Source organism: Dermacentor silvarum, chromosome 5 (assembly GCF_013339745.2).
Source record: "Dermacentor silvarum isolate Dsil-2018 chromosome 5, BIME_Dsil_1.4, whole genome shotgun sequence".
In the NCBI taxonomy this organism is placed as follows: Eukaryota; Metazoa; Arthropoda; class Arachnida; order Ixodida; family Ixodidae; genus Dermacentor; species Dermacentor silvarum.
Genome location: NC_051158.1, coordinates 160609234 through 160627675, shown reverse-complemented (window position 1 = coordinate 160627675; position 18442 = coordinate 160609234). Strand labels below are relative to the sequence as shown.

The following is an 18442-nucleotide window of genomic DNA, read 5'->3' as shown; positions in this document are numbered from 1 at the left end:
TGGTAAAATTTTTAAATCTTTTTTTTGGCTCAGAAAATGCTCAACACCAATATTATAATGAATATTCTATGTAAAAAAAGGTATTTTTGTGTCGGACGCGATTTTGTTAGAATGACGTTCAACCATATACCATGCATGCAAGATCGTAGTGCAGAAGTGTAATGCTCAGGGCGTGCTCCTCCATACGACAGTGCCCTGAAGTCCAACCAACAGCAAGACACACTGCCAAGACCACAAATGCTATTCTTTATTACTTCTGGAAGTAAAGTAATTGGTTACCATTTCCATCATCTTTGTGTTCATGCGAGTGGACTCCTCCTGGAGTTTGAGCACCTTGTTTCTCATCTCCAGGTGCTTTCGGTCGTCTTCAGCTGCCCGCCTTGCAGACTCCTTCTGAATCGCCACAAGTTGCCACAGGAAAGAGTTGGAGACTCCTCTGCGGATGCGTCGCTTCGCGGCAGCATTGCCGACACATAACTTGTTGCTGCCGTTGCTTTCGCTGCTCGTCACATCTGACGACTCCTCCGAGTCACTAGTCGAGCTCAAAAAGTCGGCCATGTCCGACTCGCTCTCCCTGCTACCCAAACACTCCGTTTTGTCTGCGCCTTGGTGAAGCAATGGAGGTGTCTCAACTTCCTCGGGTTCTTCGGCCACCACTTCAACCTGCGTAACACAAATGCAGAAATAAAGCATGCGAGTCACACTGTGGAAATGATCCTCTTAGCTAAGCAAGAAATGCAATAATAATAATTTTGTTTTGGTTGACAGAATACAATCCAAACCAAGGAAGGTTGGGTTAAAGGTTCCTTGTAACACCTTATGAAGGCCCAATCTCCCCTCAGTAATTCAAGCACTTAGAAATGCAGCTTAGGATATGGAAAGTAGCATGTTTATTTAGAAAGACTATGACTAGAAGCCAAACAATAGTATCAATATGTCGCAGCGTAACAATAACAAATACCACAAAAAAGTCTCAGTTTCACCCGAAAGGCGAAGCATTTATAGTAACAGAAAAGTATACTTGACTACTAAGCAAAGTAAGGCTTGTAGCTTGATTGGCTGCATAAAATGCATTACACATTCACTTACGAATTAAATTAACAAGCGTGGTGTCACATGTACACAGACACACACGAACAGATAACACTCAATGCCGGCGTGATGAAGAGCGGCAGCAGCGGCTAGCGAACGCTCTGTGCCGCCTTTCACTTCATACTTCGCGAAAATCAAAATTACGTGACTGTCAACACTAGGCACGTGGAAAACAGCACACATGAAGCCATCAGCCACCGTGGCTTGCCCAAACTTTGCACTCGCCACAGATTACCTCCAAGATAAGACACGCAGGCTGCGTATGCACTTAACCGCACGAACTGCCAGTGCAGCCGAAGCCAGGCACTCACCAATCCCTGTTGAGCGTAGAGTTTTGGCCTTGTTGGCACGGGATCTTTTCTAGTGTTTAGCACAGGAACTTAAAAAAACAATGGAGATCAGATGAGATGGCAGAGCGCTTGTGTATATCTCGCCTAAACACCAGAAAAGATATCGAATGCACTTGATGCAACTTGGCTGCTACTAGCTTAGCAAGTAAAATGAGTAATTTTTGAACAAGCTTTTGTAATTGCAGGTTGAAAGTGGTGCACAGCCTGTGCGTGGGGGACCTGTTTTGTCACTGTCTTGCGATGACAATGGCTACGATGCAGGCTCTGACAGCAAGGTGGTGTGGGTTTTAAGTTAACCTGGCCAACTACTCTGTGTAGAAAATTTTCAAGCAGAGTTTGTCTGTAAAAAGATGAACATATTGGAAACAGGCAAATATGGTAATCGTCTTTTCGCGAGAAAATGCAGTCATTCTTTATTGAGAGCTGTTGTTTTTGCTTGAAAAATATTTCTAGGGGCCAGCGAAAAATATAAATTTTTATGAAGAGTAGTGCGACTTCGATGCACTCGCTATTCCCTACCACCAAGACAGACACTGCAGCCATTGGGGCCATGACTGGAATTACCATTTGGGTCAGGTACATTCGTGCCGACCAGTCAAGTTCAATTTATCCAGTGGGGGCCAATTTAAAGATTTCAATAAATACACTTCTGACCCAGCCTGCAGCTTCAGTTGGAATAAAAAAAAACTGAAAAATAATCAGCCGGAATTTAAGTAACAAAAGTATAAAGTGGCACTGCTTCATTAACGAAGACAAGTGGAATACAAAAAAAAAAAATTGAAAGCCAAAGTGCATCCTGTGAGAATGAATACTGGTTTCAATACAAATACAGTAATTAAAAAAAAAAAAAAACAGACGAGCATGCACTGCTGAAAATACGATGACAACAATGGCAGTGAAAATGTAAGAAGATAGTCATAGCAGCAGCCAAGTAAAATGAATTGGAGCAGTACTACTTGTGGCTAAAACCGCTTCCAGATTACAAATTGCAGTCAAACCCGCATATATCGAACTCACCAAAAAACTGGAATTAGTTCGATATATCGAGTGATTCGATATAGAACATTTAAAGAATTTGACAATGTACAAAATGCACCTCATTAAAAAAGTGTTCTTTACTTCCTAATTACATGTGCGGCGGGCATATTAGCACGAGAAATAGTCGCCGATCTTCTGCTTTTTCATTTTTAAAGCATTGTTGAGCATACAAGGTGTGTTCAAAAAGAAACCGAACTTTTGTTATAGAACCTTTACTGCTTATGGTACAACATTTTAAGTGCTGTCCCCTTCAAAGTAGTCCCCTCTACTGGCAATGCATGCTTCGCATCTTTTCTTCCATTTTTGGAAAGCCTCCTGGAATGCACTTTCCGGAATGGTGCGCAAGTCTCTTCTCGCATTGTCCTGGATCTCCTCTACGGTTTGGAAACGACGTCCTTTCAAGGTGGTTTTCAGCTTGGGGAATAGAAAAAAGTCTGCTGGGGCTAGGTCCAGAGAATATGGTGGGTGGGCACAACAGGAGTGTGGTGTATCGCTAAGTAGCTGGGGACAAGGAGTGACGCGTGAGCTGGGGCATTGTCGTGATGCAACATCCAAGCCCGATTGTCACACAATTCAGGCCTCTTACTGCGCACAGAATCTCTCAAACGTGCTAGGATTCCCTGGTAAACTTCTTTGTTTACCACCTGACCATGTGGCACAAATTCCTTATAAACAATGCCTTTGCAGTCAAAAAACATAACCAACATCACCTTCATTTTTGACCGACTTGTGCGTGCTTTTTTTTAATGAGAACCTTTGGCCACCCACTGCGATGACTGCACTTTTGTTTCCACATCATAGCCATAAACCCATGTTTTATCACCTGTTATGATGTTCTTAAGAAAATTTTCATCGTCATTGGCAGCGGCGAGCAGTTCCTGGCTGATTTGAACCTGGGTCTGCTTCTGTTCGTCGGTCAACAAACGTAGCACGAATTTTGCACTGACACGACGCATCCCAAGTTTGTCACTCAAAATTTCATGACATATTCCTACGCTGATACCCACTTCGTCAGCGACTTCTCGAACAGTCAAACGACGATTTCCACGAATCACAGTTCGAACTCTCTCGACGCGGTCATCTGTGGATGTGGAAGGTCGTCCATGCTTGGGATCGTCACCCGACCGACATTCTTCCATCTTCGAAACGCTTGAACCAATCATAGCACTGCATGCGACTCATACAGTCCTCCCCGTGTGCTACTAAGCAACAGAAATGTCTCTGTGAAAGTTTTCCCAAGTTTGTAGCAGAACTTCACATACACACACACTGTTCTTCCAATTCCTACATTGTCACTTCGGCACCAATCCGAAGAACAGCTTGTTCGTGTGCTCATTTCAGCGGCTGTAGCTCGCCAACTAACGGTCAGAGTGAAACGTGGCAAATGGCAGTTTGTTGTCTAAACCTGCCGCTACATGTGCTCAGTAGCCGCAGTGCACTCCCTTTGCCGGTTGGCGCGCTATTTCAAGAGTTAGGTTTCTTTCTGAATACACCTGTTACACTTTTGAACATGGGTTCTCAAAGTGGGTTCCGCGGAACCTACGGGTTCCGCAGGCCCCTGCTCGGGGTTCCGCGAGCCACTGATAAATTTTCCCTGGTCCCGCTCTCGACAAGTGTCTACAACGGCGAACACGAGGTGCGCTTGATCCAAAGAACCTCCATTACCCATGCCCGAGTGTCAAAAGGCACATCACAGTGCGTAACAGCAACGCGCGTACTGCGCAATAAATACGCAAGCAGCTTGTAGCCACCCAACCTCTGAGAACGGGCAGTGCGCCTAAGCTTTCGCACTTGAATCTCGGAGGCCGTAACTTACCACCATGCACCTTTCTCCTATTTGTAGATAGGGTACGTGCCGATAGCGTGCGCACTGACCTATACAGTAAAACCTCGATAATTCGAACTCGGTTAATTCGAAATTTCGGTTAATTCGAAGAATCTGAGCGGTCCCGTCATTCTCAATGCAAATTCTACCGGATAATTTGAATGGCCCGCGCGGCTCTATTCGGATAATTCGAAGTTTCCGGCTAGTAGCAACGTGCGGCGGTTAGGTTAGGGCGCTCCGTACAGTCGCCAACCGATTTTCCGAGCTCGTGGGGACTGAAAAATAGTCCGGAAAACTCGTTCGGCCGAAAAAAAAGTCATTAGTGCGGCTTTAAAAAAAATCTTTAATAATGCCCTGCCTCATACTACGCTTGGAGAGGATCGACTTGCTTGGATTTGCGCAGCAATGACGTCGTCTCCGTGTACAGTCGACACGAACGCCACCGCGTTGGCGATCTCCGCCAACGGAGTTCGCCATGGAGATAAAAGAAACGAGCTTCGCACCGCTTAGCTCTCGCGAAGGTACAGGAGGTAGCGCCGATCACTGAGACATTGGTCTCCAAAACACCTGCTCGGTGTACACGCCACGTTCAAAATAGCAACCGAAACTTGAGAGAAAAAAAAACAAAAAAAACTCACCGAAATAACACGCGTGGTGTCAGCGCGCACGAGCGAGCGCGGCCGCCGCAGCCCACAGCGAGCGAAGGTTCGTGCGGTCTATGGCTGCGAGCGGCAAGAGCACAGCCCATACGAAAGGTCAGAGCCGTCTGGAGATCGCTTTCAAGATACGCTGCGCGCGAGAAACCGCTCCGGCGCTAAGTACGCAGTTGTTAGAAGAGTAGAAGTCGCCCCCCACCCCCACGGCCTTTCACACGAGGGTGGAAGTCGCCTCCGCCGTGCGTTCGCTCTCCATGAAAGCGCGCGTCCCCCGCGCGCTGTCACTCGCACATACGGCGGGCGCGCGGCGATGATTTTATCGCCCTTGGACTTTGTATAGATCCTCAGGGCGGCGACGCCGACGGCGAAAATCCGCTTGAAGTGTCCATATAATTGCTGTCGCAATAAAAAAAAAAAAAAAAAAAAAAATCCCACAATAAATGGTTACAACGATGGCATGGCCTCCGAGACTGGAGGATTGCGCGAGCTCTCTCTTGATAGCGCGCGTTCTAATCTTGAAGGCTATACAGCGAGTCACTGGAATTCAAGCCAGTGCAAAATCCAACATGGCGGCTTCCAAGATTGGGTAGCGCGGCTAGGAAAGAGCGATTTAGTCCGCAAAATCGAACTTTGGGGTCTCAATTCGTCCGAAAAATTGGGTGCGAAAATGCATGAACTCAATGGGAACCCTGATGGTGCATTTTTGAAGTCCGGAATATTCAGCAAGTCCAAATTTTTGGAGTCAAGCACCACCACGCCCGCTTTCGCGGCAGTTATCGATTCCGTGAACATCGTCCGCAACTTTGTTGAGTGCAGTGCGGGTGATATTTGTATGCTACGTTTTTTGAGTCAGCTGGAGAGCATGGCACTAGGGGCGGCGAACCAGCGCGCCAAGTAATCCCGCATCGGTGATTACTTTGACAAATTTTTCTCGGACATGGAAAATAAAGGTGATTTCTTTTTGCGGCAAGTTCTTGCTTGTTTTCTTTTTTTTATTCATTTCGGTTAATTCGAAAATCCGCATAATTCGAAGAATTTTCGCGGTCCGGCGACCTTCGAATTATCGAGGTTTTACTGTACGTTGAAGGAAAAAAAAAAAAAAACGCGGAGCATCGCAAATGCGCGCCGCAGAAGAGCAAGAACGGCGTAGCGTCCAACCGAAACGAAGCGGCGCAGTCCGCATCGCCGTGGTCCTCTGCTTGCACCGTGGTCCTCAGCGGCAATCGTACGCGGCACGTGACTGACAGCAACGCCGAAGCGCTTAGTGCCTAATTGTGCCTTTAAAGCCTTTATTCTTGCGTTTATCGCCGCGCGTAACACCGCGTTGGCGGCTAGCCGCGTGCCTCCGTAAGTGCGTAGTCGCTATCTCTGATCGCGTCGATAACCACCGCAGTTTCGTCCGCAGCGGTTGCGGCAAATAGTAGTTTCGTTTTCACTCGATGCGCGCGTCGGCTGCGTGCCTTCACAACTGCGTAGTTGCCTCCCATGGCAGCGTCGATAGCGACCGCAGTTTCGTCCACACTTCTTGCAGCGAAAGGTAGTTTCGTTTTGACTTGGTGCGTCTGTCAGCCGCCTGCCTTCTGAACCGTAAAGTGGCGTCCATGATCGCGTCGATAGCGGCCGCGGTTTCGTCCACACTTCTTGCAGCGAACGGTAGTTTCGTTTTGACTTGGTGCGTGCGTCAGCCGCCTGCCTTCTGAACCGCAAGGTCGCCGTCCATGATCGCGTCGATAGCGGCCGCGGTTTCGTCGACAGCGGTTGCGGCAAGCAATAGTTTCGCTTTTACTCAGTGCAAAGCTGTCGAAGATAAAAAGCACCGGCTACATCGCGATGTACAGACAGTTTGTTGGCGAGCAGCTGAGTGGCGAAAAAATAATCGGGATGTGCGCCCGTTGGTGCAAAGCGCGTCTCAGATGAAAACGCGTGCCGCGAAGGATGTCGCGAGGCCTTCGCCGCTGCTAGCGCTAATCAGTCATGAGATGAGAATTTCAGCTTCCGCACTGGTCTTGTGCTAAATAGAAACAAGACTTGATGATTCATTGAGTAAATAAAAGCGTGTTGACGTAGTGCAGCATTTGTTTGTTTTCTGGATACCCTCGATAATTCAGTTAAATCGGGGGGGTTCCTTGGCTCTTTATGGAGCTTAGCAGGGTTCCCTGGGATGAACGTACCTGAGAACCCCTGCTTTTGAACATTGTCGAGTGACTCAGAAAAGCTGAGCCCACAGCCTTCTATGGACGCGCGGTGGCGGCGAACAATGCTCAGTGCATGAAGTTCATCGGAACACATGGGCGGGTGAACTGGTTGGGTCCTCGCATTTACTGTCGCTGGCAAGATCCCTAGCCAGATCGGCAACGATGTCTTCATCAGCGAGCTCTCCAGTGGTCGCAACATTGTCGTCGACGGTGACGAAGTCTGTAGCTGCAGTCCCATAACAAATCATCAAGTTCCTCAATTGGTTCATCGCAGTTTTTGGATGAGCATGTGCCAGCCTTGCCGGAAACACCGAGTCCACAATGACGGAAGCAATTCTGAATTGTTTCTTTTTTGACATCATTCCATGATGCATTCAGCGCCCAGGAGGTCAATTTTCAGCTCCCGGCCAGTGCGAAGGTTTAGCAAAGTCCGTTGCACAAGGCGCTTTCTATAGCCTGCCTTCAGTGCACGAATGATGCCTTGGTCTAAGGGCTGCAGCACCGAGGTTGTGTTCGGCGGCAGGAAACGAAGCTCGATATTGCTGACGCTTACCTTACAATGATGCGAAGAGCAATTATCAACGAGTAAGCAGATTTTTCTGCCTTTGCTTACCAGGTCATAGTCCCAGGACTTAAGCCAGTTGCCAAAAAGTTCGCTTGTCATCCAAGCCTTCCCTTTGGGCCTGTAGATCACCGGAACAGAAAGTGCGTTCTTTAGGCACCACGGTGATTTGCTCTTTCCGATCACGAGTGGTCGAAGCTTGGTCGATCCATCGACGTTGGTGGCGAGCAACACCGATATTCGGGCTTTGTTAACTTTCCCGCCGTGGGACTTGTCAGAAGCGACACGCCAGCATTTTATTCGGCAGCATTTGCCAGAACAAAGCAGTCTCATCGGCATTAAATATATCAGGGGATGGTACCTTGTCGTGATGTCATTCCAATTCTCTTCAATCCACTTCTGCACGCTGCTGACGTCCACCGTGCGGCTCAGTAGCGCACCCAGGATCTCTGCCAGGGGGGGGTTGACAGTTTGCCAATACCATCTAAACAACACTAATTTCGATTTATTCAAGGGAAATTGTCAAAAAAATGCGCTTTCTGCGAGTGTGCAGACGATTTCGCGTCTTACATCTTAGTTGCAGCACTCAAATGCGTAAGGAAAGAAAAAGGGGTTAAACAAAAGGGGGGGTTAAGTCGGCCTCAGGGGGGGGGGTTACAACCCCCGAATCCCCCCCCCCCCCCGTCGGTGCGCCACTGGCGCAGCTTTCACCGGTGACAGCCCGGCCGACAATGCTGCAACGCTCTTTAAAACGCTGCAGCTAACCTGAGCCACCTTTGAAGTCGGGTCTGTTTAGAAGGAAAGCGAAATCCTTCGCTTTCTGTTCAATTATGGGGCAAGAAATAGGGATGTTTCACGACCTAACATCCATGAACCACTTGTACACTGCTGCCTCCACGTCTTCATATGCAGCCGTGCGTACTCGTTGGGCGCCGGTAGCACCTGGCCTCTTGTCCGCCTTAGCCCTAACGTCGGCCTTATTTTTCAGTATCGTACTCAGCGTACTTCTTGGGATGCTGTATGCTGTGGTGACATCCGACTTCTTTCCTCCATGTTCAACTCTTCTGATCTCTTCAGCCATCTCTTACGGAGCGGACGAGCGCTGCGTTCCGAGGAGGTGACTATGCACACAATCTTGCAACTTCACGAATGACAGAACACTGAAGCAATCGAGCTGATCACATGCAGGCGCACGTGGCTGTGAGTGAGAGAGAGAGAAAGAGTAGTAGAACCACTTTTTCTAGGGGGTGGCTGTCCGAAGGAGTGAGAGCAGCGCCGCACGCGTGCAGTTGGGCTAAACTACCTTGTCTAGGGGGAGGGGGGGTGGGGAGGGGTAAAGGTAGCTTTCCCGATGATGATATATGTTGTTTTCTGGCGCAAGGGCCAGCTATGGCCAAAGAGCGCCAAGACGTGGTGTACTGAGTGAGCAATGGTATGATCAATGACAGTGGGTAGGTGTAGGGTGGCTGTAAAGGGGCCTAAAATTCTGCGCACTAAAGGTGCGTAAAATACAAAATTAATTAAGATCATGACAATGATGTGATAGGGCGCAATGAATATGGTATAAAAAAGCTGTGAGCGATACAAGGCACTACTGCCTCACAGAGACCCTTAGAAGCAAGAGCCTGGAGGAGAGTGCATTTCAATATGCTGTCGCAGCAGCGTCCTCTGAAAGAGGACCCTGCTACGAATCTCTCGGGCGAAGAACTTGCAAAATGTCGATGTCGTTTAAAAAGGCTAAAACTGAGTCGTGCTGAAATACCGGGTCATTAGCTAAAAACATCGCTGGGTGAAGGGGTATGTTCTCTCTATAGGCTTGAACAAAGTGTTTCTTTCTTTCAGGTTCTATTAGAGGACACTGCACTAGGATGTGAAGTACAGTAAGTACCTCCCCACATCTAGTACAGGTCGGGGGTTCGCCTCCAGACAACAAGTAATTGTGCGTGCCGTAAGTGTGTCCTATTCTGAGCCTACAGAATAGGACATCATTTCTTCTAGATTTCGTGGTGGATGGCCAGTTCCCTAAGCGAGGCTTAATTAAATGAAGTTTGTTTAGACTCTGGGCGTCCCACAAACGTTGCCAGTGGGCTCGAAGTCTCTTACGTAGATATGGCTTCATATCGGGAACAGGGACGGGCATGGATGTGTTTCCAGCTTTTGCGTCGATGGATGTGGCAAGCTGGTCTGCCAGTACATTTCCCTCGATGTCTCGGTGTCCTGGCACCCAGCACACCACAACATGCTGCCCAGACGCATAAATACTACATATGAATGAATAAAGCGATACTATTACGGGATTTTTGTGCCTTTTAAGAGATTTTAAAGCTTTTACTACGCTCAGCGAGTCTGTGTAGATGATTGCTTTGGGTATTTTCGAGTCCTTGATATGTTTAAGAGCCGACAGTATTGCATAAGCCTCTGCTGTAAAAATGCTCGTTTGTGGGTGCAGGGCGTCGGCATCTGAAAATGATGGGCCAACCGCTGCATAAGAGACGCCAGCATGAGACTTTGATGCATCGGTGTAAAATTCCGGACAGGAGTATTTATGCTGCAGTTCAAGGAAGTGCATTCGAATGTGTGCAACGGGGGCGTGCTTCGTAACATGTAAAAAGGACAAATCACACTCTACAATCTGCCACTGCCACGGTGCGACCTGTATAGTGGGTGTCATTAGACGATGTTCAAAAAGTGGGACATCCATTTCCTCAGCCAGACTTCTCACACGCAACGGGAAGGGCTCTCTTACTGCAGGGCGGTTATGAAAGAGGTGGGAGCTGGACAAATCATTTACGGTGGAATATGAGGGATGTTCACTGTTTGCGTTCACTCTAAGGAAATATATGAAAGCTGTGTAGGTCCTCTGCAAGTGGAGGGACCACTCATTGGATTCCACGTAAAGGCTTTCTACAGGGCTTGTCCTAAAGGCACCTGTAGACAAGCGAATACCTAGATGGTGGATGGGGTCCAGCATCTTCAACGCGGTTGGGGTGGCTGACTGATAAATTATGGCCCCGTAGTCTAGGCGTGTTCGTATGAGGCTTTTATACAAGTTTAAGAGACATTTTTTGTCGCTACCCCATGTAGTGTGTGACAACACTTTTAAAATATTCATTGTTTTCATGCACTTGTTTTTTAGATATTTTAGGTGTGGTATGAATGTCAGCTTTGTGTCAAGAATTATGCCTAAGAATTTATGTTCCGTTTTTACAGGTAGACTCTGTCCTTGCAGGTGAATGTCGGGGTCGGGGTACAGTCCTCTCTTTCGAGAAAAAAGGACGCAGGTGCTCTTTTGTGGATTTAGGCAGAACCCATTCTCGTCTGCCCATTTAGCCACCTTGTTCAGACCAAGCTGAACCTGCCGCTCACAGATGGCAAGGTTGCACGATTTAAATCCAATCTGTACATTATCGACGTACGTTGAATAAAACATGTTGCGTGGGATGCATAGACGCAAGGAATTCATTTTTATAATAAAGAGAGTGCAACTGAGCACCCCACCCTGCGGCACTCCGGTTTCCTGCACAAAAGGTCGCGATAAAGCATTGCCAACTCGAACACGGAATGTGCGATTCAGCAGATAACTTTCAATCACATTTAGCATATTACCACGTATACCAAAGTGGGAGAGGTCTCTCAGTATCCCAAACCGCCATGTGGTGTCGTAGGCCTTTTCCATGTCTAGGAATACAGACAGAAAGAACTGTTTGTGAACAAAAGCTTCGCGTATCTGCGCCTCAATACGTATCAAATGGTCAGTGGTGGATCGACCCTCGCGAAAACCGCACTGGTATGGGTCAAGTAGTTTGTTTGATTCTAGGAAATGTAGTAGGCGACGGTTTATCATTTTTTCGAAGACTTTGCAGAGACAGCTAGTTAGTGCTATAGGCCGGTAACTCGAAACAGACGATGGATCCTTGCCCTGTTTCAGGATAGGGATCACTATGGCCTCTTTCCAGGCAGACGGGATCTCACCGGAAGACCATACAGTGTTGTAGAGGGAAAGGAGGGTTTTCTGTGTTTCATGGGGAAGGTGCTTCAGCATTTCATATATTACACGGTCAGCTCCTGGAGCAGAATTATTGCAGCAGTTTAGTGATGCCTGTAGCTCAGCTAATCTGAATGGCTCGTTATATGGCTCGTGTTTTTTGCATTTTCGTTCCAGCTTCTGTCCTTCTATTCTGGCCTTGTATCGTTTAAACGTTTCGGAATAGTGCGATGAGCTGGACACTAGCTGAAAATGTGCGCCCAGGAGGTTCGCTTGGTCTTCCAAGCTGTTGCCCTGTGTGCTTACCAAAGGGAGTGAATATGTTTGTCGTCCTCTTACCTTATTTACCCTGTTCCAGACTTTGGATTCATCTGTATACGAGTTTATACCTGATAAAAACTTCTGCCAGCTCTCTCTTCTGGCGTGTCGGCGCGTTCTCCTGCCTTCGGACTTTACCTTCTTAAAATTTATAAGATTCTCCGCAGTAGGAGAATCACGTAACAACCCCCACGCTTTGTTCTGTTTCTTACGTGCGTTCCTACATTCGTCGTTCCACCATGGGACACGGCGTTTGCATGCCACACCACTTATTTCGGATATGCATTTAGAGGCGGCATCAATTATGAAGGTAGTGAAATACTCAACAGCAGCCTCAATTCCTAACGAAGAGATGTCAGCCCAGGAGATGCTACTAGTAAGAGTTCGAAATTTCTCCCAATCGGCTGTACCAACATTCCATCGAGGGGCTTGTGGTGAAGACTCATTTTCTTTGGTTGTTCTAAGTAGTATTGGGAAATGATCGCTCCCGTAAGGATTTTTGATGACTTCCCATTTAAGTTCAGAAAATAGAGACGCGGAAGCTATGCTCAGATCAATAGAAGAAAATGTTCTGTTTGCAATACAGTAAAATGTAGGTTCCTTTTTATTCAGGAGGCACGCACCAGACGAGAAAAGAAATTCTTCAACAAGACGACCTCGCGCATCGATACGAGAGTCGCCCCACAGACTGCTGTGCGCATTGAAATCGCCAAGAACAAGATAAGGTTCTGGCAATTCGTCTATAAGGGACTGAAATTCATGTTTGTGTATGTGGTAATGTGGGGGAATGTAAAGCGAGCAAATGGTGATGAGTTTGTTCAGAAGAACAAGTCGAACTGCCACTGCTTCGAGGGGTGTTTGTAGCTGCAAATGTTGACATGCTATGCTTTTGTGAATTATAATGGCAACACCGCCTGATGATGCGATAGCATCGTCACGGTCTTTACGAAACGTAACATAGTGTCGGAGAAAGTTTGTATGTGTTGATTTTAAGTGCGTTTCCTGTACACACAGCACTTTTGGATTGTGTTGGTAAAGAAGTTCTTGGATATCGTCGAGGTTCCTAAGAAGGCCTCTGACGTTCCATTGTATAATTTGTGTATCCATAATGAAATTAAATTGGTGCTGTGTGTACTAAAAACGGAAGTATTGGCTTAGATTACAGAGCCCTTTCCAGGCCCTGTAACGCGGGATTTGTCCTTTCTGAAGCAGTCGAGGGAGCCTCGCCGCTCCTTAGGCGCTTGGTGCGCCGTCGGGATTGGTGTAGTGTCCATTGCCTCTTGAGAGGCGCCGGACACGCGCTCTTGCGAGCGAGAAGTTTCGCGAGAGAGTCTCGCCGCGAAGGACGAGACATTTGCGCCCACCAGCCCGGAGGTCGATGGGGTTGCCTTTGGGCCTGAGCTGCGCCGGCTGTTGCCAGCGCCAGCAGGGGCCCGTGAGGGTGAGGCAGCCTTGACTGCACCCACCGTGGGAGATGCTGGCGGGCCTGCAGGTTCGTTACGCGTAGCGCAGGCTGCTACCGAGGGACGTTGTGGTGCCGGCAACCCTAGGGTAACCGGGCCTGTTTGCTGGTTGGGTGGAGTAGACTTCGCTACTTCCACCCTAGGGGCAGGAGCCACAAGCGACAGCTCGCTGCGCGCGGGCTGGGCAGGTGGCAATAGCCGCTGCGACGCTGCCCCTTGACGCGCCGCATCAGCGTAAGTGGTCGTGTGGAATGGTGAGCACCTTTTGCGTGCTTCCTTAAACGATATGTTTTCACGGACTTTGAGAGTGATAATTTCTTTTTCTTTTTTCCAGTTCGGACAAGACCGGGAGTAAGCTGGATGCTCACCATCACAGTTTACACAGTGAGGTGTCGCTTCACAGTTGTCTGAGGCATGACCTTGGGTTCCACATTTCGCACATGTCAATCTGCCACGGCAGCTTTGCGAGCCATGGCCGAATCTTTGGCATTGGTAGCATCGTCTAGGATTTGGTATGTATGGTCTGATGGCTATCTTTGTGTAGCCTGTTTCAATGGTTTGTGGCAATTCGCTCAATTCAAATGTAAGTATCAGATGTTTCGTGGGGATTTCTTTGTTGTCCCGTCTCATAACAATGCGCTGCACATTCGTGACGTTTTGCTCCTTCCATCCTTCCAACAGTTCAGTTTCAGATAAGTCAATGAGGTCTGCTTCTGATACTACTCCCCGTACTGTGTTCATGGACCGATGCGGTGAAACGGTAACTGGGACATCACCAAAAGTAACAAGTTTGCTGAGTCTATTGTATTGTTCTTTGTCACGTAGTTCAAGAAGAAGGTCCCCGCTTGGCATTTTGGTAACCTTGTAGCCAGGGCCTAGCGTGTTGGTCAAGCTCTTTGCAACTACAAATGGGGATATTGTTCTTGCTAGTTTTGCTGTTCTTTCACTATGCACTACTTGAAATCGCGGGAAAATGTCTTTAGGTCGCGTGAACATGTTCAATATCTCATCGGTGCGTCCCCTCTTGTGAGGGAGACGATCAAGAAGTCGAGGAAAAGCGGGCGTTCCCATAACAGTTTAGTGTTGTTCGGCAGCAATGGCAGCCACCCACCACGGAGTCCAACAAGGGGACGCTGCAGCACTTAACGTGTAAGGCTGCGGGCGCCAGCCGTACATTGCCGCTATAACCTTATATAAAAACCCAAGAGAGGGCACCTACACAAGGTTAACCCAAGCCGCCTATGAAAAGTGTGGAAGTAACAGAAGAGAAGAGGTGACAGGACAGTGAGGACAGAAATATAGAGAAGAAAAAGATCGGAGAGGGGGACAGGAAAAGGCGACCGCCGATTTCCCCCGGGTGGGTCAGTCCGGGGGTGCCGTCTATGTGAAGCAGAGGCCAAAGAGGTGTGTTGCCTCCGCCGGGGGGCCTTAAAGGTCCAAACACCCGACATTAGCTCAACCTCCAGGATCCCCCTTTCCCCAGACACGGCTAAGCCACGCACGGCTACGCGTGGGAGGGTCCAACCCCCGTGTGCTCAGGTACGTGGTGGCGCAACTCACCAAACGCCTGCTTGCGCAGACGCCCCTGCGGGGGTAGCTTTCCCGGTCGCCGGTCGCATATACGGCGCTCGCCGTGTGGGAAAGTAAACTTCTGGAGTAGTTTTGCGCTGCTTGAAGTTCGACATATCGATAGTGGCTGCTATTTTTATTCTATGTAACCGTATTTTTTGCTATATATTCACATTGTAACATTAGGGTGTCCAAAAATGTTCGATATATGGGGTAATTCGATGTAAACAAGTTTGATATAGTTGGGTTCCAATGTACCACCACACATCTTTTTCTGTTCATAAATTTTATATTTCACGCACTTTGTTGTCCTGCTAGCATATTGCACTTGAGATGCTTCTTATACAATTGAATACCGCTGCAACCAAATTGACGAGGTGCATGAAAAATTTTATTGGTGCAGAAATTAGTTGTCGGGATATGCCAAAAATCGCTAAGTTCGACCTGTTTGCGCTCCCTGGCAAGCAATGGCGCACAACGGGACGCTTGCATCCTGCCAGCAGAGCCAATGCGTCATTGTCATCGTGGGCACCGATGCAGTACCTGACCGTCTCAAAGGCATCCATGATCTGTGATGCAGTCGGTGGTGTGGGCTCACATCGTGCAGCTGTGTCGTCTTTGTTTGATGAAACACAGTTCTCCCGGACATGCAAGTGAGTGGCTCATGCTCTGGAGGCCCAGTGCCACGTACGGGGCGTGAAATGGTGCAGGCGTGGTGCACGCTGCGTGTCGTTTGCTGCCGAACCACACCTTCGTTTCGCCTTGTCGCGGCATGCAGTCGCTTGGCTGGGCCGCATGTCTTGAACCGCGGAAGTAATGAACGTGATTAAATGGTGAAATGTGTTTGACTAGCAGCCATCTGGATGCTAAGAGCATAGCAATGATAGAGTTTTCAGAACATTTTTAGCGACATCAAGCTCAGTTTTTCTGGTGGAAGCTTTGCGTTTGGACGTTATCGCACATCAGACCAAAACACATTCATTTCGTGAATGAAGCACGGTGTATAACTAAACGAAATGAGCACGATTCGCACTCCAATATGTTTCAGTGAGGCCTGGCTACTTTACGCTCAGTCTGTCACGTTGCCGATGGTGTTGTGAATGTGTTTCCTCGCATGGAATGCTCGCGTGAGACGCAGCATGGCAAAATACCATCTCCGGAACTAAATATTTCTCCTGCTGTTTATTCGCATTCTACGACACTGCAGTAGAAGCAAATGTACTTTTATACGTCTCACGTGTGGTAGGGCACGAAATTAAATGTTGTTCTCGTGATGTGTGATTGCACAGCAGGGTGGCCGTGCGCAAGCAAAGCGATGAGGTGCTTTGATAGCAGAAGATGCATGACATGCATCGACCCTGCATCGTCCTTCGCATGTGCTTGGTTTTTGCTGCCTTCTCGTACATGGCACTGCACGGAGCATGAGCCACGCACTCACGTGTTCTCTCTAACAGTGGACCCATCTGTATGAGCTACGTACAATTGGTATTTTTCTACTTAACTTCCTATTCATCCCGTAGCATTACAATGTGTTCATTTGCACACCGATGTTTTCTATGATTAACTCTTCATCTGTACTGAAAGCATGCAGGTTTATGTACACTTGTAGACTTGTTCACACCTAAAACTACCATTTCTGCTATATAGCCCAGATGAAGCAGTCATAGGGGCTGTGTAGATATTTAGTTGGATGTTACAGTGAACGAAATGTTCATTAATTTTTTTTATCATGTGAGAATTAGAGTGGAAGATCTATGTGTACAGCAGTGACACTGCCCTCCTTGCAAGAACCATGAATGCAAAGTTTCTGCCAATACTACCTATAGTGGTCGCGATATACGACGCCTATAGAACACCGCCTATATACGAGTGGCGGGACGCACGTCAGCACACAACGAACGCAGAGATGCAGTCTGTGTTTATTTCGCGCGTCTTGCGCAACGCTGTGTTGGCGCTGCAATCGGGAGCGCGCTTATGGCGCGCCCCTACAAGGCTCCCCCCATGGAAGACAAGGATGTTTCATTAGGTGCGTTTTGCGCCAATTCAACCGTTTAACTCTCGGGAAGCGAAACCGAAACAGATGAGTTCGGCATGTACGCAGGTTTTACGCGGTCGATTGCTACAACGTCCGTGCGGCTGTTTACTGTCACAGTGAAGGTCTTGCCGGTACGCCCAAGCACCTTGAAAGGGCCTTCGTACGGTGCCGTAAGAGATGGCCGGATGTCTTCGCGTCGCACAAAGACGTGACTTGATGAAGCAAGGTCTCTGCTTACGATGACATTGCAGTTGGACGGTTGTCTTGCGGGCGTTGGTCGCAGACGTTGACACAGGTGCCGAAGCCGCTCGATGTAGTCTGGTGGTGACAGGTCGGGGGCAGGAGCCGGGGCGAAGAATTCACCGGGGAGGCGAAGGGAGGTGCCATACACCATTTCAGCTGCAGTGCACCCGAGGTCTTCTTTAATCGCCGAGCGTATGCCGAGCATCACGAGGGGAAGCTCGTCAACCCATGAAGTTTGGGCGTTGCGAGCGATGAGTGCAGCCTTCAACTGTCGGTGCAGTCGTTCGACCATTCCATTTGGGGAGGGGTGGTATGCCGTTGTGTGGACGTGCCGTACGCCGAGGATACGTGTGAGTGTTCTGAATATTTCGGACTCAAACTGACGGCCACGGTCCGTAGTAACAATGCTGGGGCAGCCGAAGCGAGAGATCCATCCATCCGGCAACAAAATATGAGACTACGGTGGATGCCGTGATGTCGTGAAGCGAGAACGCCTCGGGCCAGCGTGTATAGCGATCCACACAAGTGAGTATGTAGCGCTTTCCGCGCGATGACGGGAGTGGACCGACGATGTCAATGTGCACATGGTCAAAGCGACAGTCTGGCGAGCGGAAGGTTTGAAGGGGAGATTTAGTGTGTCGTGTTGTCTTCGCACGTTGGCACTGCAAGCACTCACGAGCCCAGCGGCGGACATCTTTGTTGACGCCGGGCCACACAAAACGAGACGTGATGAGGCGCTGAGTAGCGCGGATGCCAGGGTGGCTTGCTTCGTGCAGCTTAGTGAAGATTTGACGACGATATGCGGATGGCACAAAAGGGTGCGCGCAGCCAGAAGACACATCACACACAATTGTACCACAGGAGAAGGGCAGCTGCATATCAGACAGCGACAAAGAACTAGAGCTTGCGCACAAGTCGCGAAGTTCACTGTCACTACGCTGTGCCTCTGCAATTGCCTCGAAGTCCACAGCATCAGATGTTAGGACACTTACGCGGGAAAGGGCGTTGGCAGCAGCGTTGACGGGGCCTTCGATGTACCTTAGGTCTGCGGTGAACTCCGAAATGAAACTTAGATGCCGAATTTGCCGGGATGTATAAGCACTGTGGTTTT

The 18442-nt window shown here is 48.6% G+C and overlaps 1 protein-coding gene across 4 annotated transcripts in view; it reads right to left on the bottom strand.

Moving 5' to 3' along the window:
* Window positions 1-223: 223 nt before the first annotated feature.
* The window catches only part of LOC119453829 (uncharacterized), a 51274-nt gene continuing 33055 nt past the window's right edge, over window positions 224-18442 (bottom strand). For all 4 annotated transcript variants that reach the window (XM_037715873.2, XM_037715874.2, XM_049668563.1 and 1 more), the window contains exon 7: window positions 224-663. In XM_037715873.2, the coding sequence (XP_037571801.1) occupies window positions 241-663 (423 nt within the window). In that variant the 3' untranslated portion in view covers window positions 224-240. The remainder of the gene's footprint in view (window positions 664-18442) is intronic.